This window comes from Aulonocara sp. 'chitande type north' Nkhata Bay, linkage group LG3 (genome assembly GCF_057382095.1).
Source record: "Aulonocara sp. 'chitande type north' Nkhata Bay isolate Kocher_YH1m ecotype deep benthic linkage group LG3, A_spYH_male_GT1.1, whole genome shotgun sequence".
NCBI lineage: Eukaryota > Metazoa > Chordata > Actinopteri > Cichliformes > Cichlidae > Aulonocara > Aulonocara sp. 'chitande type north' Nkhata Bay.
The window spans coordinates 71,858,600-71,885,741 of record NC_141346.1 but is presented as its reverse complement, the minus strand read 5'-3'; the positions used below and the strand labels follow the sequence as shown (position 1 = coordinate 71,885,741).

The window sequence follows — 27,142 nt, the reverse complement described above, 5'->3', positions numbered from 1 at the left end:
GTATCATTCAGTTTGCATTGGTAATGCCCATTATTGTAATGCTTTTTTAAGACCAGCAAAACTTTATTTCACTTTGGGTTAGCTGGGATAAGTGATGGATGGAGGGAATTTTACTTCAGCCACAGAAATCCTAAACAGGAAGGAGGAGCAGAGTTACAGTGGATCACTATCCAGCAGGGAAACAAGGTTTATTTCAATTTCTTGGCCATGAGTGAGATTTACTGAGTGGGCAAATTAGGGAGACGACACCATCAGATCCCGAGCCCTCCATGTGTTAATCAAGAGACGGCTGCTGTGCTACATCCATAAATAATGAATAAATTAGGAGCTAAAGCTGAAAGGACAGTTTATTTATACCATCAGTGAAGATATTTTACATTTGAATTTTTTATTTAACATTTGCAAGATTCAATAACATAAAGAACCTGAACAAGAAAACATTTATGTGGATCAAAATACATTAAAACAAAAACTTTATAATAGGAAACAGAGTTTTCAACCAACTGATGAAAAGAAAGCTAACCACTTGACATGAACACTACAGTAGGACAGTTTTGAAAGCTTAAAATGGAACTAGGGGAAGAGTTTGATTCACAGCTGCCTCATCAGATTTTTACAGGAGATTCTATCTGAACTCTGTGGAGCCTGATCTCAAGCTTTTTGAGTCTGACACAGAAACCAGAGGATCTTTCTGTGTCTTCAGATTCACTGTGATCCAGTGATGGGAGTGATTTCAGCCCTGAGTGATCGCGCTGATGTTTGCACAGAGCAGACAATGAGGTGAATGTTTGGGCACATTGGTAACAGTGAAACAGTTTATTAGTAACGTGGGATCGTTTGTGTGCAGAGTATGAACTGAGATTCCTGAAGCTCTTGTCACACTGCTCACAGCTGTAGTTTCCTTCCATGTGTCCACGTTCATGAATGTTACGACTACCTGACCGTGAGAAGCTTCTCTCACAGTGTCTGCACTTGTGTGGTTTCTCTCCTGTGTGGACTCGTTTGTGTGATTTAAGCTGACTTGCAGTGGTGAAGGATGACCCACACTGATCACAGAGGTGCTTTTTAACCCCACTGTGAATCAGTTCATGTTGTTTTAAATCACTTGATGTGGTGAAGCTTCTCCCACATTCTTTGCAGTATTTCAGTTTGTCTCCAGTGTGTCTACGTTGATGTACTTTTAGGGTCTTTTGCTGACTGAAAGTTTTTCCACAGAGGTCACAATGAAAGTCTTTCCCACCACCACAGTGATGACAGGGTTGAGAACTGGATCCATCTGTGTCGCTCTGCTTCTAAACAAAGACACAAAGACAGTGTAAGTCAGTCCTTCAACATTTGTATCCTGAACGTCGCCTGAAATAAAGAGCATCTCTGCAGACGTCCAACTACATTTGACTGTTTCAGTTAACACACTCAGTTTACTGGGCTGCAATAACTACAATACTACCACCATAATACTACAGTAATACTAAAATCATAACTGAAAGGAAAATCTGAATAATCACTCAGAGCTGCTTTTCCATGCAGTAGAATTGCTAACATGCTAACACAGTTTAATGAGCAGAGTAGTTCCAAACAGTCAGGCTAAAATGACAAGATAACAATATAAATACATACCTCACAGTAGCTGCACTTGTAGAGTCTCTTTCTGGTGTGGATCTGTTGGTGTCGTCTCAGGTGATGTGGAGTTTTAAAAGTCTTCTCACACAGGTCACATTGATAAGGCCTCTCCTCAGTGTGGGTAAACATGTGTCGTTGTAAGTGTGCGTCTGTTGTAAAGTATTTGCCACACTGTTCACAGCAGTACACATCATGTCTGGTGTGAATGCGTAGGTGTGTATTTCGGTACCCTCTCTGGCTGAAGGTTTTTCCACAGATGTCACAGCTGTATGCCTTAATTCCAGAGTGGGTAACTAGATGACTCTGTAAGTGGCTACTTTGAGTAAAAGCTCTGCCACACTGATCACAGCTGTACGCTTTAACTCCACTGTGGATGAGTTGGTGTTCTTTTAGGGAACGCTTGAAGGAAAAAGACTTTCCACACAAGTCACAGCTGAACGGTCTCTCTCCAGTGTGGATGACCTGATGCTGTTTTAGTGAAGCCGTCACAGTAAAACCCTTCCCACAGTCGTCACAGCTGTATGGCTTAATTCCAGAGTGGGTAACTAGATGCTTCTGTAAGTGGCTACTGCGAGTAAAAGCTCTGCCACACTGATCACAGCTGTACGCTTTAACTCCACTGTGGACGAGTTGGTGTTCTTTTAGGTAACCCTTCAAGGAAAAAGACTTTCCACACTCGTCACAGCTGAACGGTCTCTCTCCAGTGTGGATGACCTGATGCCGTTTTAGTTTAGCCCTCACAGTAAAACCCTTCCCACACTCGTCACAGCTGTATGGCTTAATTTCAGAGTGGGTAACTAGATGACTCTGTAAGCTTCTACTGCGAGTAAAAGCTCTGCCACACTGATCACAGCTGTACGCTTTAACTCCACTGTGGATGAGTTGGTGTTCTTTTAGGTGACCCTTCAAGGAAAAAGACTTTCCACACTCGTCACAGCTGTATGCCTTAATTCCAGAGTGGGTAACTAGATGCCTCTGTAAGTGGCTACTGTGAGTAAAAGCTCTGCCACACTGATCACAGCTGTACGCTTTAACTCCACTGTGGATGAGTTGGTGTTGTTTTAGGTAATCCTTCCTGGAAAAAGAATTTCCACACAAGTCACAGCTGAACGGTCTCTCTCCAGTGTGGATGACCTGATGCTGTTTTAGATTAGCCCTCAGAGTAAAACCCTTCCCACACTCGTCACAGATGTGTTTTTTCTCTCCCTTTCTTCTGTGAGGTTTGTCGGCCTCCTGAGAGCGCTGACTTCTGGCTCCATGTTGGTCCTGCAGTGACAGAGATACAAACAGAGGCAGTGAGTGAAATGCAGTCGTGGAACAAACTCAACCTTCAAACTCCATTAACACTAGTTTTAAACCTGAAGGTGGAGCGTGGCACCAAACACCTTAAAGGTCTCTTATCCCCACCTGCTGGTAGTTCTAACACATTACATCCAACCTGCTGTTAAAGATAATTCATGACTGTTCAAACACTAAAATCATGCACACACACACACACACACACACACACACACACACACACACACACACATTATTTTATAATTTAGATTATTTTGTTGTTTCCTATTACATATTTCTATAATTTGTATAGATTTATACAGAATTATTCAGTGATAATAAATCCTATGTTTGTTTATTCTAAAGGAACCCCGTTAGCTTCCACAACAGATGTTGCTCGTCTTCCGTCAAATACTCACATAAAATATTACACAATAAAGTGGATTCAAGATATCCACATAATTTCACTCTTACATCCACAGTGAGGTTTCACAATTGTTCAAATATAAGCAATCAATAATAATAATAATAATATCAATAACATTGAGGCACATTACACAACTTTCAAAAACAAATCATGTCTTACAATATTTACAACAACTAAAAGCTCTGTAAATCGGCTTTTAAGTGTTCATTGAAGTTTTGAATAATTCTCTAATTTTTTAAGGCAACTTATTCCACTTAAAAGTTGCTCTAAATGTAACAGTTTTACAAAACGTTACTTTTAACTCGAGCATTTACTAAATTGCAGCTTGTTGAAAACTGTGTAATATGATGATGTATTTCATCTGGATACTGCAGCTGAGCAGAATAAATGTGGTGTGTTTAACAGAATTGCTTTCTTTAGAACTACAAGTAAGCCATAGAATATTTTAGCCTGTACAGGAAGCCAAGAAAGGTTATTATGCATTTGATCAATATTAGTATAGTATGAACATCTTCACACTAATCTGGACGCCTTATTCTGGACTAACTGAAGTCTGTTAAGATCTGTCTTATTAGCTGCTGACCAAATGATTGAACAATACTCCAGATGAGACATTACTAGTGCATTAATGACATCTTTCATAATGAAGAAGTGATACACAAAGAGCATTTCATAGCCATAGCTATGCCTTGTCGGCAGAGTTATGTGACATTAGTGATGTTTGTACTTTCAGCGTTAACTTGGTTTTAAAGCCTTTAAAATATACGCCGTTCAATAGTCGACCTTAATCTGACAGAGAATGTGATGATTTTGTGGATAATTAAAGTCAGTCATATATCCACAAACACAACAAGCTGAAAGTCAGTGATGCTGCTCGGTTTGCAGTCCTGAACATCACGGCACAAGCAGGATTCACTGCACTGTTAATGTTAGCTGTGTTATATTGCTGCCTCTGTTCGGTGGTGTCGAGCCAAACGCACTTTAACGTGTGTTTGAACGAGCTGACGGTTCACTCGTTAAGCTGAAAGAAAGATGCTTTAATCACAGCAGTCACACATGTGTCCACTGCACCATCTGGAACTCTTCTTGTTTACACTCGTAATAACACAAACACTAAATCCTGCTTCTCTGTGCTGTTGTGTAGCAGTGTGTACACCTGAGACTGTCACTTGTCTGTCTGTCCTGCACTCTCTCTCTGTTTCTTTCTTTCTGATTGTGGAATAAAAGTATGAACATGTGTTTATAAGTTACACTTGTGTTTGAATCCTGCAGCTTATCACACATTTGATTTCCATGTGTGACGACTGCAAGTGTCCAGAGTGAGGACAGACTGAGGGAGCCACTGCTGCACATCATCTGTGAGGCTTTGCAGCCCTGATGATCCACCAGGACAAACTCAGCAGTGTGTGAGGAAGAGGAGGAGGAAGAGCCAGCAGCAGCTGACAGATGGAGAGAATAGACAGACTGTTCCCTGTTTGTGAAGGACTGCTAGGAAAGTTTAACATAACTGTCTGTGCTGAATCAGTCTTATTAGGTAATGTTCAAATAATGTGATCATCCCAGTGTTTTCAGTGTGGGAGAAAGTACTCAGGGCCTTCAAGTTACACACTATGAAAGGCAGCAACAAGTTTAATGTTCAGAAACCTAAAGTCTGTATCAGCAGCAGGATGGAGCTAAAAATAAATGTTGGTTTCAGTTCTATGAAGCTTTGAGTATTTTGGATCAGTAGCTGCTGTGTTTGTTGCATCATATTGCTGTAACTGTTTATATGCTTTATATATTCTGAGCTAAGTTGATCTATAGTGTTACATCATATTCTATAAGGATGTTATGTGTTTGTAGACTTTCTGCCCAGTTTGACCCATTTAGCAGAAGTCAGCCTGTTTAAGGCTCTGATATCTATTCTGTGTGACTTAAAGCAGTTATGACATGGTCTGATTTTCTCACCCAATAAAGGAATATTTCATATATCAGTCGACTCTTCATTCTATCAGACACAGTTATCACAGCTCCTACATTTGCTTTTTACACATATATGTAAGCATTCAGCCACATTTAGTACCAACATATTAAATGAACAATATTTGTCTCTTATATATGATACATCTGTATACACACTGTCACAGATACTTGTCTGTGAGTGAAGTGATTAATATGATAACTATAATATTGGCCATATTATATTTACATTACCACAGTGAGATGACTTTAGTCTCATGAACAACATCAGCTAATTGTTATTTACAGCTAATCTTAAACGACTGTTCAGCACAGAAATGAAGCCCAACAATCATGTTTCACAGTCCTGTGGTCTCAGCCTCAGATACTCATCAAATCACACAGAGCTCATGTAGAAACAAATGAACTAAATATGTTCTCCTTCATTTCTGTCAAACAAAGCTGTATGAAACGTTTCCAGCTGTTAGTATCATGGTTGCTAGGCAACCTGGGCAGCGCGACGGAGGCTAGACGTCCCATTTCACGAGCCTACGAGCCTCGCACTTCGGCCTTAGCGGTCTTTGAGTACCCTTGAGGACTTTAAAGCTGCAGAACCTGAATCGGGATACAGCCATGATGATCTCCAGCCTCGTGCTCGCCAACATTCTCACCTGAGTTAAGAAGACGATCACTGAAATGGTCTCAGCAGGTCCTTTGATGACAGCAATGAAATGCAGCGGTAAGGCTTTTTGGGGATTAAGTTCGTTTTCATGGCAAAGAAGGACGATGCAGTTCATCTGATCACTCCTCATAACATTCTGGAGTGCAGGCAAAATGCTATTATAAAAACTTAAGCAGCAACTTCTCCAGGTTCCAATATTTATGCAATTCTCAAACCTTTTGGCCACGACTGTATAACCTCTTCTGAAGTTTAGTGGATATTATACATGGTTATGCTCAGGATGTGTCGGCCAGTTTCCACTGGAAACGCCTTTTGGTTAAACTGTCAGCGAGGAATTTGCATTTGCACTGTTACATTTTTATATAACTTTAATGCACATAAACAACAGCTGCTTGTTTCAGTGAAAATACATTGATGGGTTTTTAATAAAGTTGTGCAGCTGTAAAGTATTTTGTCTGGTGTCAATTCTATCGTCAGCTACATCGTTATGGCAAATGTTCAAATGTATATGGTGATAAATATCTTTGGTCATATGGTCCTGCTCTGTCGGTCACCTTCTGTGTTGAGCTCATTGTTTCCTCTGTAGTGGCTGAGCTGAGTCCAAGTAGCTGAAAATGTTCCTCTGCTGCTCCGTCAGACTCTCCTCCTCCTGCTGATCAGCTGGGACACAAAACAGATCTTTGTTAGGCTCCACACTGCACTGAAGAGTCAAAGTGTCTCATATGTTCATCTGACAAGTAAAAGAACACATTTTTGTTTCCCGAGGTGGGCAACTTGTTGGAAACAAACACAAAAGGTTTGAGCACTGATACCTGCCATTGCTGGCATTGAAAGATGCAACGCCAGCAATGTGGATTGTCAAGACTCAAACCAATCATCAAGCAAAGACAACAGGGATCATTTGTTTCTGTTTATTTAGCATTCACAGCATTTGTAGTTGCCTTCTGTGCAGGGGAAGTCCACGCACACTGTGTGGTACCGCCATCCGCAGAAGGTGCATTCAACCTCTGTAAGAGAAACGAGATTGTCTGAGACTGAAATGATATTCACCAAAGAAGTGGTGATTTGTAAAACTTCACATTTTGATCCGGGACGTACTCTGCATGAAAACAAGCGCTCACTCTTCCTACTCAACAAATGACAAGGGCGGAGCCTTATACCACGTGATACAGAAGCTGTGCCGTGTGATGCTAAAATTAGCAGGGAAAAAACAACGGAGAGCACGTCAGGGATGACGAGAAAGTGACAGGAGAAAATCCGTCCGGGTCAACCACCCAAACATCAATAACGGGAACCTTATACAGCGCTTCCCTATACACGTCAAACTCCCGCAGGCACAAAGACATCACGGAGGCTATCACTTATCACCTGACCAAAGATATGTGTAACGGTCTTTTGCATTTGATGTTTGTTGCATTTGATATTTGTTAAGCTGTATGTCTGGATTTTGTTCCTTTGCGCCCTCTGGTGGTGAACTGTGCAGGGTACAGCTTTGCTGTTTGGGTCTCCACCCAGCAACTTTTCTTTTGCTAGCGCACATGGTGTCTGCATGCTGCAACTCACAGTTAGCTCCACACATGGAGAAAATATTGTTTAAAGAGTGAAAATAATTGACGAAGAAGATGGAAGATAAGGCAATAAGGCCATAAAGCTCTATTTAGCACTTCCTGGATGTCAGCTCACGAGGTTTGTGTATTTTAAATGGTTTATTTTCTGTAATTAAGGATTTTTTTGATTGATTGACACTATGTACAAGAGCGCATTTTGATGTGATGTTTTTGTTTTATTGTTTTGTCCGTGAGCAGTTCTCACGGGTTGCCAAGACCAGAATAAACCCTGTTTTATAACTACATCGTGCGTACGTCAATCCTTGAGGGTGCTACAGTGAGAACTCCGCTCTGCACGGGTAGATGAAGGACGCAGCCCCGCAGGAAATTCAGGTGCCCCGAAAATAAGTGTTGCCTCAGTTAAAGGACTCAATATAATTAACCACAAGAAAGAGAAATAAAAAGGAAAAGGACTGTAAAATTAATTAAGATAAGTTTCCTTTTATAAATAAACAAAGGACTGAAATATTTCTTCTTTTTTCTTTCCTTCTCATTGTTTACATTTCTGCTGTTCAAGTGACTGATATTCATACAGTGTTAAGTTAATGTTGTGATGAGTAACCTGTGCATCGTGCATATGGTGGGCTTCAGCAGTTGCTGTAAGAAACAGTATTACTGGCTTGGAGAAGAGATGTAATGTGAGTTAAGTATACATGTTAAGTGATGTTTAAGGAGTAATAGTAATTACTGTGCTTTAAAGTTGTAACAGTAAATGAAGATTAATATTCATTTGCTCCTCAACTAACAAATCAAATTTAAGCTGCTGCACCTTTACATTAAGGCTAAGTAAGATACACAAAAAACCCAAACCCCTCCAACGATGGCAGAGTTTGAGGCTAATCCAGAAGTCAGTGAAAAGGGTGATGTGGAACAACTTTCTGCAGATGAGCAACTACAAGCAGTTGAAGGCACAGCTGATGATGTTTCTACTACCTCACAAAGAGCACGACAGAGCCAACGAGTCCGTACATTGACGGAAAAGGGCAAAGAACTGTACGGTGAGCACATAAAGAAGGCTGCACATCGTTTCAGTGTGCGCTATGAGAAGTGGAAGGTTGTCATTAAGAATGCCAAAGGAGCTATAGATGGTCAATGCTCAAAGGATCTGCTACAAGAACATGTTTCCAAGGTTTTGAGTGCTTCTAAGGATGTGAATGCAGCCTATGATGACTTGAGACGTATTGAATCTCCAGATAGTGACACAAGACGAAGGATGGATACGTGTGAAGCCATAACAAAGACAATTATCGAATCTGTAAGAAAGTGTCCAAGCCCAAGTAATGCGGAGGTTCAAAGAGATGAAGAACTTTGGAAGGACACTGAGTCTTCATCTAAATACGTAGCCTCAGATGTGAAAAGTCAAAGGGATGAAAAATGGAAGGAGACTGAGTCTATGCCTAAGTTAGAAGCCTCAGACAGGATGAGTGTTAAGTCACACCACACTAAGCTCTCTTCTCATTCGAGGGTTTCCTCTAGACACTCCAGCCGGCTCTCGGCTAAAAGACAAGATGCAGCTGCTGAAGTTGCAGCAAATGAGGCTGCTCTCCAAGTTCTGCTTGAACAAGAAATCCATATGAAGGAAATTGAAAGGCAAGAAGCAGAAATAGCACAAAGACAAAAGGCTCTAGAAGCTAAGCGCAGAGAAGTAGAGCGACTTGAGACTGTAAAAAAGTTGAATGCAGCAAAGGCTCGACAGCGAGTGTATGAACAAAGTGAATGTTCAGATGAAGAAATATACAACCTACTTCACCACAGATCTGATAAAAATGAAGTCAAGTCTGAAAACAATGACCAGCATATGAAACGGTGTTCCTCGCCACGAAATGTGACACCGCACCAAGAGGTGAACACAGAAGATCTGGTCAAAGCATTTGCAGTGTCTCTTAATGCAAGTCGTCTTCCGGTACCAGAGCCAACAATATTCAGTGGCGACCCTATCAGATATAATGATTGGAAAATTTCCTTTCAGACTCTGATTGACAGGAAAAATATACCAACTGAAGAGAAGACTTATTATCTGAGGAAATATGTAAGTGGACCTGCAAGGAAGGCAATAGAAGGCTACTTCCCGCTTGGCACAGAGTCTGCATACTATGCAGCATGGACAGTTCTCGTAGAGAGGTATGGAAATCCCTTCCTCGTAGCAAAGGCCTTCAGAGACAAACTTGACGCATGGCCTAAGATAAGCTCTAAAGGCAGTATGGAACTTCAAGCATTTGCTGACTTCCTTTGCTGCTGTAAGACAGCCATGTCGCAAATGAAGGGGCTTGAAGTGCTCAATGACTGCAATGAAAACCAAAAAATGCTCGCAAAACTTCCAGATTGGCTTACTTCAAGGTGGAACAGAAAGGTTACAGAAGTGCAAGAAGAGACTCACACCTTTCCAAGCTTCAGCCAATTCGTAGATTTCATCTCACGGGATTGCCAAAATCCCATAACATCTCTCTTTGCTCTGAAGCCAAGTGAAACTGAAGGGGCAAAAACAACAAGGAACAGAGGCAATGGAGCAAAGGTGCTAGCAACTAACTCAAATGATAGGACTGTTAGTGCTAGTTGTGTGTACTGTGAAAGGTCGAGTCACAGCCTACTTAAGTGTAGAAGGTTCATAAATGAGAGCATTGTTGAGAGACTAAAGTTTGTTCAAGACAAGAAGTTATGTTTTGGCTGTCTGAACTCTGGTCATCGCTCCAAGGATTGCGAAGGGAGAGAAACCTGTGACACATGTAATAAAAGACATCCAACATGTCTTCATGACAATCGCACGAAGGAAGACAGAACAAGGAGAAATCCACACAAGAACAGTGACAGGACAAGACAAACGAACGCAGATGTCTCACAAGACAACAGTGTCACACCAACAACAAGTGAAGCGACTTCTAACAGAGTCACACAGAATGTTGACGACACTCACACATCTTCCATTATTCCAGTATGGGTGTCAACCAAAGGTGAGCCAGCGCATGAAATTCTTGTGTACGTGCTCCTTGATACACAGAGCGATACGACCTTTATTCTTGAAGAAACGGCACAAGCTCTGCATATCAAAGGTGAATCGACTCAGCTAAAGCTCACTACTATGTCTTCAAGAAACACAGTTGTGTCCTGTCGCAAGTTCTCAGGTCTACAAGTCAGAGGGTTCTACTCAAATAAGACCATTTCCCTACCAGTGACGTATGCCAGAGACTTTATTCCCGCAAACCGAGATCACATTCCATCGCCTGCAACAGCTAAGGCATGGTCTCATCTTGACTGCATTGCAAGTGAGATCGCTCCACTACAAAGCTGTGATGTTGGTCTGCTGATTGGGTACAACTGCCCCCAAGCACTTGTTCCTTGTGAGGTTGTGTCTGGAAAGGAAAATCAGCCGTTTGTGCAAAGAACTGATCTGGGATGGAGTATTGTGGGTTATGGCAATCCATGTCTCGATTATGGAGACGCCTTCGGAATAAGTCACCAAGTCATTGTGAAGGAAGTGGTGCCTGACATTAATCCCTCTTTAAATCTCACCAACAAGGTTCACTATGTCTACAGAACTCAAATAAAGGAAATGATCTCTCCCACAGAGGTCCTAAAGATGTTGAAGTCTGACTTTGTTGAGAAAGCACCAGAAGACACAAAGGTCTCTCAAGAAGATCTCAAATTTTTAACAAAGATGAAGGCCGGCATTAGGCACAAGGAGGATGGTCATTTTGAAATGCCACTCCCATTTAAGAGTGAAAGGCCGAACCTGCCAAACAACAAGGTATGTGCTATTCATCACCTCAAATGTTTAGAAAAAAGGCTCAAGAGTAACAAGCAGTACTACATGGACTATAAGAAATTCATGAATGACATCTTAGCCCATGGAGATGCTGAAAAGGTCACAGAGCAAGACATTGACAAGACACCAGTATGGTACATCCCACATCATGGTGTGTATCATCCACAAAAACCCGGAAAGATTCGTGTCGTCTTTGATGCCTCTGCCAAGTTCCAAGGCGCTTCCTTAAATGACCATCTCCTCACTGGTCCAGAGCTAACAAACACCTTGCTCGGAGTCTTGTGTCGCTTCCGAAGAGGCCCAGTGGCTTTCATGTGTGACATCGAACGCATGTTCCACCAATTCCATGTGCATGCTTGTGACCAAGATTACCTACGGTTCTTGTGGTGGGAGAACGGTGACCTTGAAACTCCATTCACTGTCTACAGGATGAAGGTACACCTATTTGGAGCAGCATCTTCTCCAGGTTGTGCCAACTATGGCCTCAAGCATCTTGCAGCTGAAGGGGAAGGAAGTTTTAATGAAGAAACCATCAAGTTCATCAAAACCAACTTCTATGTTGATGACGGACTAGCAAGTGTTGACACTGAAGATCAGGCAATACAGCTGGTTAATGAAGCACGCAAACTCTGCAGCATGGGCAAACTTCGGTTGCACAAGTTCATCTCAAACAGCACCAAAGTTCTAGCTTCGCTTCCGAAAGAAGAATGCGCTGCAGCTCCCAAAGAGCTAGATATGGCACTCGGTGAAGTACACATGGAAAGAGCACTTGGCGTACAATGGTGTGTGGCATCAGATCAATTTCAGTTCAGAGTAGTTGTTAAGGACAAACCACTCACCAGAAGAGGAGTATTGGCCACAGTTGCCTCTGTGTTCGATCCACTTGGGTTTGTGTCACCTTTCATTCTGCTGGGAAAGCAGATTTTGCAACAAATGTGTCGAGATAAACTCAGCCAGGATGATAACTTACCTGACAGACTTCGACCTCAGTGGGAGTATTGGTTGCGTGACCTGGGAAACCTTGCAGACGTAAAGGTTCACAGATGCTACATTCCTTCGACCTTCAAGGCACAGCACTACGAACTTCATCATTTTTCTGATGCAAGTGCATCTGGATATGGAATGTGCACTTACCTCAGAGCAGTAAGCACAACTGGTGAAGTCCACTGCTCATTGGTGATGGGAAGATCAAGAGTTCCACCAACCAAAGTCACAACTATACCTCGGCTTGAGTTGTCGGCGGCCGTTGTTGCTGTGCGCACTGGTGACATGCTGAAAAAGGAATTGGAAATGGAAATTTCAGAAGAAAGGTATTGGACTGACTCGAAGGTGGTACTCGGATATGTCAGCAATGAAGCCAGAAGATTTCATGTGTTTGTTGCAAACCGAGTGGAACGCATCAAACAAAGCACAGATTCAACCCAATGGAGGTATGTAACTTCCGAAGATAATCCGGCAGACCACGCCTCAAGAGGTCTCACAGCAGAACAACTTGTAGCATCAAACTGGTTCAAAGGCCCAGACCTCCTTTGGCAGAAGATCATACCCAGTGGGGAAATTAAGGTGGGAGAGTTATCAACCAGTGACCCGGAGGTTAAGAAGGTTCAAGTCCACAAGATACAAGGGGAGGAACAAAGGTCACTGTTAGATCGCTTACACAAGTTTTCCGACTGGTCGAGGATGATTAAGGCAGTTGCTAGACTCAAGCGCTATGTGAAAGAAGCAAAGGATCACAAGAGTAGATCACACGACATCAGTAGTGTAACAAGAGAGAAAGGAAGCAGAGTTAACAATCATAAAGATGGTTCAAGAAACAGCCTTTGCTCAAACTTCGAGCTAACGGATTCTGGATTCTTGGATGCAGCAAGATCGTGTCATCTTACATCTATAAATGTGTAAAATGCAGAAGGTTCAGAAGGCGCACAGAGCAGCAGAAGATGGCAGACCTCCCAGAGGATCGGATGGAGACCACACCGCCATTCACCTACTGTGGGATGGACTGCTTTGGTCCTTTTTATGTCAAAGAAGGCCGCAAGGAGCTAAAGCGTTATGGCTTGCTAATCACTTGCATGTGCTCCAGAGCAGTGCATCTTGAAATGCTTGACGATCTCTCTACAGATTCCCTCATCAACTCATTACGTGCATTCATGGCCATCAGAGGTACAGTTCGTCAGATAAGATGTGATCAAGGCACGAATTTTGTCGGCACTAGAAATGAGTTTATTGGAGCATTTAAGGAAATGGATCAAGCCAAGCTAGGGAAACTGGACTGTGAGTTTCTCATGTACACCCCAGCATCTAGTCATATGGGTTGTGTCTGGGAAAGACAAATTCGCACCATAAGAAGTGTTCTCATGTCCATTCTGGAACAATCAGCCAAACAACTCGACAGCTCCTCTCTGAGGACATTCCTGTATGAAGTCATGGCAGTGATTAATAGCAGACCATTGACTACTGACCAACTATGTGATCCATCAAACCCAGAACCTTTAACACCGAATCACATACTAACCATGAAGTCCACAATCATCTCTCCACCTCCAGGAAGGTTTGTGAAAGAAGATCTTTATCTCCGTAAGAGGTGGCGTCGTGTTCAACTACTTGCCAACACTTTCTGGACAAGGTGGAAAAAGGAGTATTTGTTAAATCTTCAAGGAAGACAGAAGTGGACCAAAGAGCACAGAAATGCTAAGATCAATGATGTTGTCCTCCTGAAGGATGAGATAACTCCACGCAACCAGTGGAAGTTGGCAAGGATCATTGAAGTGTATCCTGGAAAGGATGGAAAAGTGAGGAAGGTGAAATTGCTGCTGAGTGATCCAACCCTGGATAGAGCAGGAAAACGTAACTCCAAACCTGTGCACCTGGAAAGACCCATTCAGAAGACAGTCATTCTGATGGAAGCGGAAGACGATTCTCCACCGCACTCTGCTTAAAGGATAATTCACGATAGTTCATTCAAAAGCCGTTCATTAGTTCATAGGCAATACTTTATTCTTTTTAATCACAAGTGATTGGTGGGAGTGTAACGGTCTTTTGCATTTGATGTTTGTTGCATTTGATATTTGTTAAGCTGTATGTCTGGATTTTGTTCCTTTGCACCCTCTGGTGGTGAACTGTGTAGGGTACAGCTTTGCTGTTTGGGTCTCCACCCAGCCACTTTTCTTTTGCTAGCACACATGGTGTCTGCATGCTGCAACTCACAGTTAGCTCCACACATGGAGAAAATATTGTTTAAAGAGTGAAAATAATTGACGAAGAAGATGGAAGATAAGGCAATAAGGCCATAAAGCTCTATTTAGCACCTCCTGGATGTCAGCTCACGAGGTTTGTGTATTTTAAATGGTTTATTTTCTGTAATTAAGGATTTTTTTGATTGATTGACACTACGTACAAGAGCGCATTTTGATGTGATGTTTTTGTTTTATTGTTTTGTCCGTGAGCAGTTCTCACGGGTTGCCAAGACCAGAATAAACCCTGTTTTATAACTACATCGTGCGTACGTCAATCCTTGAGGATTGACAATATGGCTCCTACAATATGGCTCCCATCAACACTGTGCAAAACGAGGGATTTAGGAAAACGATCAACACCCTAGACAAACGCTACACAGTGCCGTCCCGCAACTATTTTTCTATTGTTGCACTACCTGCTCTGTACACGCAGCGTCGAGCAACGGTGGAGACGGAATTTCAAGCAGGACAACATTTTGCTGCAACAACAAAACGTGAGACATTTGTTGTTTTATGTTTATTTATTGTTATGAGACAATCATGATCTCAATTCTAAGCCAAAAAATCGTGATTCTCATTTTATGCAAAATCGTGCAGCCCTAACATTAACACAAAACTATTGTTTCACCAGAGAAACACACATGAAGAGAGAGAGAGAGACAATAACAGCTACCAAACAGTCGTCATAATTCGTCACACAATGAGAAAAGGACAAATCAACAAGTAACAATGACTAATTAATATTAAAATCTGTAACATAATGTATTGTTTGGAGTTTAGTCTGATTGGTTCAGGATGAGCTGCCATTATCCAATCACACGTCTGCTTACCTGCATCTTTTCTCTTTGTTCTAACCTGAGCACCTGATGGCTTTGAACTTTTGTTGTCCATCTTCCATTGGTTTGAATTTTGCGCTCCAGTACAAACACAAATCCCCCAACCCGAGGATCAGACCAATTAACCTAACAGCAGGAACGTACAGAGGGGGGGGGGCTAGAGGGGCTTGAGCACCCGCCCCTTTCCTGATGGTGCCCAAGGTGCCCTTTTGTTGAGGCAACTTTTTTTTTTTTAAATTATTATTATTTTTTTTAATGTGTGTGTGTGTGTGTGTGTGTGCGGAGTCCTGTCTGTGCCCCTAAAACAATAATATTTAACTATTAATCACAGTTTTGCTAAATAAAAGGATCTGGCTTGCATCAGTCACATGATCACATTTAACCAATGATCGCTCTTGACGGCAGAACGCGCTGGTTACGAGCCGGGAACGAGCTCACAAAGAGCACGCGCATTTGTTGCGGTCCGGAGCTGTAGGAGAAACACAAGTTAACTCAGAGACACAGACTGATGCGACAAAACCAGTAAGTAGGTGTACAGCGCACACTGTAGTGTGTAGCACCCAGGAGTATTAGCTTATTACGTACACGTTGGTAAGCTGTCTTGTTGCTACTGACGAACTGAAACAAACGAGCGTGCTGTGTGTGCAACAGCGCGACAAACATTACCTGTGCTTTTATTAACTGCACAGGTAGTGCTGGTCACAGCTGCTGGCTACCTGTGCAAGGCTGTCATGGGTCTGTAGCTCTGTCACCGTTTTAGGGAACATATTTAGTTTTAAAGCAAGTTTCCGGGCTTTTCCTGCCTTTCTGGAGGGATTATATTTCACTAAAAACGATCTAATATGCATGTTCACATAATTATGCATTATTATAATTATAATATATTAAACACACAAGCTGTATTTTAAAGAACATACATTAAGAAGCAGATTATATTAGATTTATATTTTAAATGAGACAAAATTTGGATGTTACAGCAGTAAAATGATTGTATCTCTACAGTTTAAACATGTAATAAGCTTTGCCTCTGCACAGAGTGGATAGTGAAACAAATGGAATCATCATAATGACATTATTTCATATTTATTACTTCCCCCTCCTCTTTGCTTTATTATTGTAGCTCTAGTAATGAATAATAATGTAAGGATTCTGGATCAGCACCATGATGCCCACAGTATATACAGTATTCTGAAGAAGGTCTAAAGTGTCACTGTGTGTGCGTGCATGTGTGTGTTTTATTTAGATGGATTTTAAAAAAATATTACTCATGATATAACATTGTGCAGACATGGCTGGTAAGGACATGAGGAGGAAACAGCAGGAGCTGTGTGAGGCTACTAAAGGCAGGGCTATAACATTTTTCTGTCATCATTTTATTATAGATTAAGTGTAAGAGTTGTTAGGTGTGGATAATTAGATTATAGTTTATTGCAATAGCAAGTTGTGCCTTGTTCTCACATAGACAGCAAGTGCAGAGTGATATATGAAATGATGGGATGGAAGGAAGAAGAGAAGCAAAGAGTGATTCACAGGCAGAGCCTAAATTATTTCTCACAGTTTTTTGTTGCCTTATGGTTCCAAGCGCTGTCACCAATCTTTGCATTTTGTTATTATCTCATGACACTTGTTTAATCAGCTACCATCTCTCCTGTGGACTTTTTAATGTCTACAGTCTCAGACCAACACAGCCCTGCCCTCATAGCTGGACTGGCCATCGGGCATACCGGGCACTTGCCCGGTGGGCCGCTGGCGATTTTTTGTTTTTATGGGCCGACCGTTTTTTTTTGTTTTGTTTTGTTTTTTTTTTGGGAAGGGTATAAACAATGAAAGGTGTTGGATTGGCCAATTGGTCATGATCGACTCTGGGCTGGACCAATTACAGCCGAGGAGGTCGGATGCACCCTCCCCCATGTTTAGCAATCTTATAGACGAACTAAAGAAAATGGAGAACAAAAAAAGGAAAGGAGGTGCCGAAAAAATTAGGGCCAAAAAGAAACAAGCCCTTCAGGCAGACGCTGCCAAATGTGTGAAAATTACTGAATTGTTTGGTGGTAGCTATGGCATAGCTTCCATAGATTTAGCAAGATCAGCAAGTGGTGGAGGCCAGCAGGTGGATGAAGGAAAGGGGAGGCAGGAGGAGGAGAGACCCGAGGCGGCCGCCGGTCATAGTGGCAGAGGAACTGAACTTCAGGTAAGAAGTTATGACCTGCTGTCTATCTGTGTCAGATATAAACTAATTTTAGTTGTAGTTTGTTTTCGTTGTGGTGACTTTATACAGTCGCTTAGAATAACTCGTACAGCGTAACTAGCATGACGGAGTTTATATACTGCTGGGCGGGTGCTATGAAGTTACTGATAGTAAATTTTATTTTATGCTTAAGGTTAGTTTCTCAAACTTCTCAAAATCTTAACAAATTGTGCCAATCCTTACATGTTGCACCAGCTGATTTATCATCAAAAGTGGAGAAGTCTGTGACAGAGGAGACAGAAGAGCAGCAGAGAGAGATGGAAGAGCAGCAGAGAGAGATGGAAGAGCAAGAGAGCGAGATGGAAGAGCAAGAGAGCGAGATGGAAGAGCAAGAGAGAGAGATGGAAGAGCAAGAGAGAGAGATGGAAGAGCAAGAGAGAGAGATGGAAGAGCAAGAGAGAGAGATGGAAGAGCAAGAGAGAGAGATGGAAGGGCAAGAGAGAGAGATGGAAGAGCAGGAGAGAGAGATGGAAGAGCAAGAGAGAGAGATGGAAGAGCAAGAGAGAGAGATGGAAGAGCAAGAGAGAGAGATGGAAGAGCAGGAGAGAGAGATGGAAGAGCAAGAGAGAGAGATGGAAGAGCAGGAGAGAGAGAGATGGAAGGGCAAGAGAGAGAGATGGAAGGGCAGGAGAGAGAGATGGAAGGGCAAGAGAGAGAGATGGAAGGGCAAGAGAGAGAGATGGAAGGGCAAGAGAGAGAGAGATGGAAGAGCAAGAGAGAGAGATGGAAGAGCAAGAGAGAGAGATGGAGCAAGAGAGAGAGAGATGGAAAAGCAAGAGAGAGAGAGATGGAGCAAGAGAGAGAGATGGAGCAAGAGAGAGAGATGGAAGGGCAAGAGAGAGAGATGGAAGAGCAGGAGAGAGAGAGATGGAAGAGCAAGAGAGAGAGATGGAAGGGCAAGAGAGAGAGATGGAGCAAGAGAGAGAGATGGAGCAAGAGAGAGAGAGATGGAAGAGCAAGAGAGAGAGAGATGGAAGAGCAAGAGAGAGAGATGGAAGAGCAGGAGAGAGAGAGATGGAAGAGCAAGAGAGAGAGATGGAAGAGCAAGAGAGAGAGATGGAGCAAGAGAGAGAGATGGAGCAAGAGAGAGAGATGGAGCAAGAGAGAGAGATGGAGCAAGAGAGAGAGAGATGGAAGAGCAAGAGAGAGAGAGATGGAAGAGCAAGAGAGAGAGATGGAAGGGCAAGAGAGAGAGATGGAAGAGCAAGAGAGAGAGAAATGGAAGAGCAAGAGAGAGAGATGGAAGAGCAAGAGAGAGAGATGGAAGGGCAAGAGAGAGAGATGGAAGAGCAAGAGAGAGAGATGGAAGGGCAAGAGAGAGAGATGGAAGAGCAAGAGAGAGAGATGGAAGGGCAAGAGAGAGAGATGGAAGAGCAGGAGAGAGAGATGGAAGAGCAAGAGAGAGAGATGGAAGGGCAAGAGAGAGAGATGGAAGAGCAAGAGAGAGAGATGGAGCAAGAGAGAGAGAGATGGAAGAGCAAGAGAGAGAGATGGAAAAACAGGAGAGAGAGATGGAAGAGCAAGAGAGAGAGAGATGGAAGAGCAAGAGAGAGAGAGAGATGGAAGAGCAGGAGAGAGAGAGATGGAAGAGCAAGAGAGAGAGAGATGGAAGAGCAAGAGAGAGAGATGGAAAAGCAGGAGAGAGAGATGGAAAAGCAGGAGAGAGAGATGGAAGAGCAAGAGAGAGAGATGGAAGAGCAGGAGAGAGAGATGGAAGAGCAGGAGAGAGAGAAGAGCAAGAGAGAGAGATGGAAGAGCAGGAAAGAGAGATGGAGCAAGAGAGAGAGATGGAAGAGCAAGAGAGTGAGAGCCAGGGCATCGATTACTTTGCTCGCCCTGAACCTGCCATATTACAGGCCTTCTTAGATTACCACCCACAGCAGAACAGTAGCAGTGCAGTTGTGATGAGGGTGTTCAGCTGTAAAGATGGCACCAACAGGAAGTGGCTTACTTATTGCAAAGAACGCCATTTATTGTTCTGCTTTGTGTGTCTGGCATTTGCAAGGCTGACTGACACCAGCACATTTATAACAGGCATGAGTGACTGGCGACATATACATCTGCGCACAGAGGAGCATGAAAAGAGCACTACACACCAGACCTGTGCTGAAGCTTTTTTCTTAAGGTGCTCAAAAGGCAACATCAGGAGCTTGTTTGCTGGCAGTCAGTTGTCAGCTCACAGAGCACAAGTGAAAAAGAGACGGCAAGTTTTAGAGCGTATAGTGGATGTGATCAAAGTACTTGGGAAGAGGGGACTCAGCTATAGGCATGTGGAGAATGAGGCTGCATACACTTTAGGTGATAACACCATCGATCATGGTAACTTTCTGGAACTGATTGTGTTATTAGGCAAGTATGATATGTGCCTTGGAGAACATTTGAATGACTGCATTGAAAAAAGCAAGAAGTTGCATCAGACCAGTGGATCAAGAGGTAGAGGATCTCTCATCACCCTACTCTCCAAAACAACTGTCAACTCAGTGATTGATGCACTTGGCCATCTCCTTCAAGAGAGCATCGCCAGTGATGTCCAGAAAGCTGGGATGTTTTCTGTTCAGCTAGACACAACCCAAGACATCACAGGTTATGATCAGTGTTCAGTAATCATCAGGTATGTTACTGAGTCTGTGCAGGAGAGGCTTGTCTCCATAGTGAGGTGCGAAGCATCCACGGGGCAGTACTTTGTAAACTTGCTTTCCGGAGTTTTAGAGCATCTGAATCTAGACAAGGCCATGTGCATTGGGAATGCAACAGATGGTGCTTCAAATATGCAGGGCCAGTACAAAGGCTTTTCAGCACTTATGACTGCCCAGTCTCCAACTCATGTGCATGTGTGGTGCTATGCACACATACTTAATCTTGTGATTGCTGACACAACACAAAGTGTCATTGAAAGTGGATCACTCTTTAATTTACTTAATGACATAGCTGTGTTCATCAAGGAGTCCCATCACAGGCTTAATCTGTGGGAGAAACAAACCGAAAACACAAGACACAGACGCCTCAGTCCAATAGGTGAGACACGGTGGTGGGCCAAGCATGATGCCCTCCAGAAAATCTTTGGACATTTTGGAAAACCAGATGATGGCCTCTTCATTGATGTAGTGCTGACGATGGAAGCCATTGAAAAGAGGGAAAAAGAAAAGCCAGCTGTTTGTGCCAAAGCACGAGGCTTTAAAGAGTGTCTCTTGAAGCATGAAACTGTGTTAACAGCACAGATATTTCTTAGAGTGTTTGAGCAACAACTCCTCTGTCAAAGTACCTCCAGTCAAAGGGGATGGACATTCTCTCTGCCCATCATATGGTGACTGCCACACAAGATGGCCTCAAAAGTATTGCCAGGGACTTTCCAACTGTGAAGACAGCTGCAGACACATTTGTGAAACAGACAAATCAAAAACTAGAGGAGAGGGAGAACAACACAGACATGGAAGTGGAGGCTGAACTACCTAAAAAGAGAGCCAAAAGGAGAAAAGGCATGGCCGGAGAGATGCCTGAAGATGAGTTGCAAATCAATGCTGAGAAATCATATGAGGTGAAAGTGCACAACATCATCCTGGACACAGTTATTGAAGCAATCCACAGACGATTTGTCATACATGGCCCTCTTCTTGCCGATTTGGCATGGTTGGACCCCAGGAAGTTTAGCCAGGTCAGAACAGTTTCTCTTCCAAGTAATGCATTTCAGAACCTCAGAGCCTGTCTACTTAAATTTGACAGCAGGGCTACAGTTAATAACCTTCAGTCAGAACTGAAACGTTTTGCTGAACAGTGGGAAAGGCTTAAGACATCACATGTAGATGAGTACACGACCAGAACAGCAAAGGACAGATCTGAAGAATGGGACGAAGAAAGTGAAATTGTGACCGAAAGCTGTGGTTCTTGCAAAAATTGCCCACTGTGCTGCTATCAAATACTCAGGCGGTTCAACATGCTGTCTGATGCCTATCGTCTCCTTGGGCTGGCATACAAGTACCTGCTGACCCTCTCCCTCACTCAGGTTGCCTGTGAAAGAACATTCTCTACACTCAAGTTCATTAAAAGCAGACTCCGAAGCAGCCTGTCTGCAAACAAGCTGGAGATGTTTATGCTGATGGCCACTGAAAAGGACATTCTCATGTCATTGGACTCTGACATGGTCATTGACAGGGTAGCTGAGAAGAGTGACCTGCTGAGAAAGCTCCTTTTGTAACCTGGTGAGGTGAAATAAAAATGAGCAAAACATTCCTAATTATCTATTGTTAATATTAAATTCAGCTTTATTGTTATTGCCTAAACGAATACGTTTAGTATCTACCTTCACTTCAAACAAGTCAAGTGATTGGTAAATGCTTAGAATTTGTCCATCTTAATAGATAGAATAAATATGAGATTGGAGTATTAGGCATTTATAAACATATATTCTTACAGTCTTAATCTGTCATTGTTTCATTTCAGATGCTGTCAGTCATTTTAGGAGGACTGAAGTGTGTTCATTTTAAGTAAGTACTATATGGAATATGATTCAACCATTTTTCTAGAGTAAGCATACCAGTACTGTCATCGTCTGAAAAAATCTATTAAGTACAATTCTTTCTCAACCTTCACTGTCCTTTCACTTCATAAAGGTTTCCATGTCTTAAGATATGTTCAGTGTTGCTGCTGTGGAAGTGTTGTAGGTGACCTTTTATTGATGAGTGAATAGTCTTTGGTGATACAATTCAATCATAATCTGTCCTTTATAGATTTTAATATTCATCTAATCTTTATTCCTTTCTGTCCTGTTTGTCAGGGTCTGATCATACATTGTTTGTTTAAGAGGTTCGAGACCATTCAACTTTTTAAGTTCATCAACGTAAGTACTAGTGTATATGATTTCTCTAATTCCTTTCTGGAATAAAGATGCCAGTACTGTGATCATCTGAGCAAGTCCATCAATTGCCATTCACAGTTCTTTGTCCTTTCACTTGTGTCCTGTTTTTCAGGGTCCCATATAATTTCTTCAGAAGTAAGTACTGTATATGATGCCAGTATTTTCCCATATTTTCTAGATACTGTATTAGTACTGTGTGTAAAATGCCATCAAAAACTCAATTAAGTGTTATTCTTATTCTTCTTTCTCCTCTTTCTTTCTCTGTCTCCTTTCATATTTAAAGGTTGCTGTGTTAACAAAATATATTGTGCTACCATGCTGTTTTCTATTGTTTTGGTAAATAAATACTTTATGAAAATATCCCTAAATCTGTCATTTATTAATTTTAATATTAATTAATGATCATGTCTCACCTCTAGTGTTCTTGGTCTTAATTTCAGGTTTCTACCATGTGTTGTAGATAGTTCAGGAGGTTAACTCTACCAAGCAGTCTTTTTGTTTCCGCTATGTACTGTTTAAAATCCCGAATAGGGAGAATGGTGTAGGTTTAACTTTATTAGATTGATACATATATACCAACAAGGCAGTGTACATCAAAGCAGTTGTTTTCATGCAAAGGCTTTATGGTTTTTCCTATAGCGATTGACAGACCACGTGACTTTGCGCCTTGCATGCCAGGAACTCCTGGCAAAACAATCCAAGTACCGCATCAAATACAAGCATTTGCAATTGCAGCACCGCAAAACGTTCATTCTCCGGTTCCAATACCTTCTTGTTTTTTCTTTGCCGCACAAAAAAGGTATGTACAAAACGACGGAGAACAATGCCGGTCCGTACAAAGACAGACTCGACGAAAAGACAAAGAAAAGATACGAGGAAAAATCAAAGGAGTGAAAGGGTCAGACCCTTACGAGCACACAGAGGGACAAAAGACGTTAGCGTGCTGCCCAACTTTCACCACGCTCAGATTTATAATTATACGGTTCTTGGAGTGAGTGCATACACTCATGAAGTTTAGTAACTTCAGCTCACTGCAACAAGCCCAGGTACAGTTTACCGACGGATGGGTGCAGGACCTTGAAATGCACCGAAAGACCATCACCACAAATCGTCGTCATAAATACACATTCGTTAACCGTGTATTAATATAACCTTTGAGCTCAACGGTAATTAATTAGTAGTGGAAAAATAATTGTAATATTTGAGCCATTTCTGCTGTCCAACTACTTCTTACAAAATACATTTTTAATGTTAATTAGATTTTTTTTACGGCATAAATAAAGGTTCTATAAAAGTCACTGCCACAGACTGATTGCGGCTTCTACCTTGTTACACTAATGTTGTTTGTAGCTCAGTATGACTTTATGTCATCCATGAGGGATGCATTTGACATATGTTTCACATATTATAGCCCAACAAGTTATTTATAGCAATTTAAATACGAGCAATCAGTTTCTTTGCAAATACCGGAAATCAGTTTTTGGCAGACAATCACTTTTTGGCACAACACCGGCTATTGCAGTTAATAATACAGCAGCTTCTTGCCATTTTTTGTGTTTCTTTTTATCGCTGTGTAACTGAGTTCAATTGAAAGCCTGCATGCGCTAGTACCGCTTGCCAAAAGTTCCCAGAATCCTTTGCGATTTTATCCATGAATGACGTCACATTTTTGGTGGGCCGGTCTCCAGTCAAAATGCCCGGGCCGATTTTTTGTCCCAGTCCAGCCCTGCCTGCCCTCCAGCACTATCCACAGCAACCCCTCAACAGCAACATTGTACCCATCAGGTAAAGCATCGGCTACGTTTGCTTTGCCTTGTTGCCCATATTAGATTCTTGATGAAAGTGTGTTGTTGTTATTCAGCCTGGTTCAATGTGCCCCTTTTTAACTTTGAGCACCCGCCCCTTTAAACCTCTCTGCACAGCCCTGCCTAACAGACCTACACCTTAGTTCACAGATTCACTTTGTCTAAGGTTGATTTCTGGGATTTCACACAACCCAGGATTCAGATCGTGAATCCATGATGGGCTTGGATTTACATCATTATAAATGAAATGTGCTCTACTTGGAAGCAGCCGGCCCCGCCCCTTTTGACGGGTTGTGTGAGACTTTAAATCATCAAACTGTAAATTATAAATTAAATTGTTATTGATCCTTTACCCCGAGTCCTAAAGTGTAGATTTATTTTCTTACTCTTCTTATATTTATTGTTTGTTTACTTGCACCGCTGTAACTGCAGCCTCGTCGTCTCGTCTCTCTATATGCTGGACTGTCTGTAGCGGAGATGACAATAAAGTTTACTTTGACTTCAGCAGCGCGCAGGCGCACCGAGGGCTCTCGCGCTCACTTTATAGAATTTAGAAAAAACATGGGTGCAGATTATAAGTCTGTATCATAATATCTGTTTGTTGTTTTTATTTTGTTTTGCGAGTTGGTTATTAGATGCCGCTCCAGCCAGCCAGAGACTCCCCGCCGCCCCGCCCTCTCCTCCCTGTGCCGCCAGCAGCAGGCGCACCTCGCAAACGGAGGGCGCCCTTACTCCCAGCAAATGGCTGATAGAAAACCGATCGGTGCCTACGAATTTCCCAATATGCGCTGGCATGACGTCGGGGAAGCATGGGTACGACCGATTATTTTATTTTTTTCTTGCCCGTGATGCCCCCCCACCACGATGCATTCTATTGGTTTGCACACTTACACACACCCAGCTGTGGTTTCCTGTTTTGCTGGACTCTGGAGAGCCCCGCCTTTAACGCTCTTCTCTCACAGAGAGCAACAGAAAACTTGGAAAAACTCCAGATTGACTGAACTCAGTTCAAAGTTACCTTGACACCTTTAGATGTGAGACGTAGTGATGGTCCGCTTGAAGCTGACGCTCCGGTGCGTGTGTCAGAAAGATCAACGCGCTGCTTCAGAAGCACCGTGTCGAGGCTTGATTCGTTTGGCCAGAGTCACGTGATCAGTGACGTCTGAAGCTTCGTTTAGAACGTACCTCTTTTTAAAATCGAACTTTATTGAAACACAATGAGTATACAACATACAAACAGATGAAGTTTACAAAAGAACAGAACATGAACATACAGAACCAGGAGTAAAAAAAAATATGATACGAGTAGGCGAAAAAAATCAACATATAAATATTGTTCTGAGAGGCTTTTTGTTGGTTGAGTCTGAAATTGATTGTATGTACAATTCATATCCTTATAAAACGGCAGAAATATGGTGTTTTATTAATAAACTTACATTTATGGATATAAAATAGCTAAAAGTATTAACAAATTTTTTATAAAAAAACATTTATCATTCTTCCTGGGGAACTTAAAGAAAAAGAATAAAACATTTTCCCATCGTAAAGAAAACTCCCTTAAAATATGGACAATAACAAAACTGCTAAATTCTTCCAGAATCTCTGTGTAGAGGAACCAAAAGAGATGTGCCACAGTTTCTGGATGATCCCCACAGAAAGTTCAATTAGTATTTATGTCTCTTTTAAATGTTACCATATAGTGACTGGCTGGGTCACATTTATGAAGAATTTTATATGACTGACTGAGGCAGATATTGAGCTGTCAGTGTTTTTATATAACATTAAAGTCCCTGAGGGTATGGCACCAAGCACCATTGAGAATTCCCCAACACTGACGGGAAAATTATATAGTGTAAGGAATTCATTGTAAATAAGTAGTGCTCCCTCGTTAAATTTTAAAACTTAGTAGCGGCCGCCATTGTTGGCAGCTGAAATTTGGCTGGGCCGCGCTATGAATTCTGGGATATGGTGGGCAACGAAGGACACACCCGACCCATCCTTCAAACTCGGGGAAATGAAGGACGCATTTGAAGGAGTCGAGGAATCGGGACAGCCTTCGTCGCCTGGCTGTGACGTCATCGGCCTTCAAATGCGGCCTCCGGAGGATGCAGCCGACGTTTTGGGACACAGCTTGTGTGTCTTTGTTGGTCATGTGACCTCCCAGGGACTACACATGGAAACGAGCAGTTTAGCTCAAATCTGGCAGGTTTCCATCGTCTGTTTTTGTCCTGATGTCCATGAACATGAACACTGTCCCTGTCAAACACGTCCAGATCATCTGATCCAGTGTTGTTCTTCTTCTGTGGTGTTTGTGATGGAGCAGCAGCTGCTGATCCTGATGTCCTCCACCAAGGGGGCAGCAAATTCAGCTGACTGTCATCATTTATTAAAAAGATGTAACAATGTGACATAATGCAATATAATAGTGTCAGTTACACATTGTGGGTTGCACTGTGGCCAGAATGGACATTACCTCCTGCCTAATGGAAGCTGTCAGCCATCCTGCAACCATGAATTAGATAAGCAGAAGTGAAGGGATTGTTAACAACAATTTAATAATAAAATGTAATGTGATAGTTGCACTTTATTAGCTCCCCACAATCGTATGAATAATAACCATGAATGCACTGCATGCTCATAGCAAGTTCTTTAGGTTTAAAGTGAGATCCTGCTTTAAAGGGCGCTTCATCTGCTGGGAATGACATGTTTCTTCTAGTATGTAAGGCTCAGCCCATCTTACTGGGACTTACTTTTGTAGATCCACATGCTCTAAACCTGCTGCTCCATGATTGGTGCAGAAGCTTTAAGCTACTATTAACAAATAATAACCATGGACTTAGTTGTTACTACAATAAC

General features: G+C 42.2%; 2 protein-coding genes and 1 pseudogene across 2 annotated transcripts in view; 2 read left to right on the top strand and 1 right to left on the bottom strand.

Annotated features, from left to right (window-relative positions):
• Positions 1 to 27,142, top strand: part of LOC147336918 (protein NLRC3-like) — a 1,139,417-nt gene that overhangs the window by 450,841 nt on the left and 661,434 nt on the right. The window lies entirely within an intron of this gene.
• Positions 235 to 25,455, bottom strand: LOC147336933 (uncharacterized). Its single transcript, XM_086285695.1, has 5 exons — positions 25,305 to 25,455; positions 12,447 to 12,584; positions 6,500 to 6,605; positions 1,618 to 2,886; positions 235 to 1,292 (listed from the first exon to the last, which is right to left on the bottom strand). Exons 3-5 carry the CDS (start codon positions 6,515 to 6,517, stop codon positions 606 to 608), a joined length of 1,974 nt encoding a protein of 657 aa, XP_086141821.1. The 5' UTR covers positions 6,518 to 6,605; positions 12,447 to 12,584; positions 25,305 to 25,455; the 3' UTR covers positions 235 to 605.
• On the top strand, positions 8,373 to 9,499 carry LOC147336934 (uncharacterized; annotated as a pseudogene).

What these genes read in the sequence shown, in the direction of transcription:
- LOC147336933 (XM_086285695.1), bottom strand. An exon ending in ACAAGTGCAGCTACTGTGAG is followed by an intron (nt 1,293 to 1,617) that starts GTATGTATTTAT and finishes GTCTTTGTTTAG; the next exon opens with AAGCAGAGCGACACAGATGG.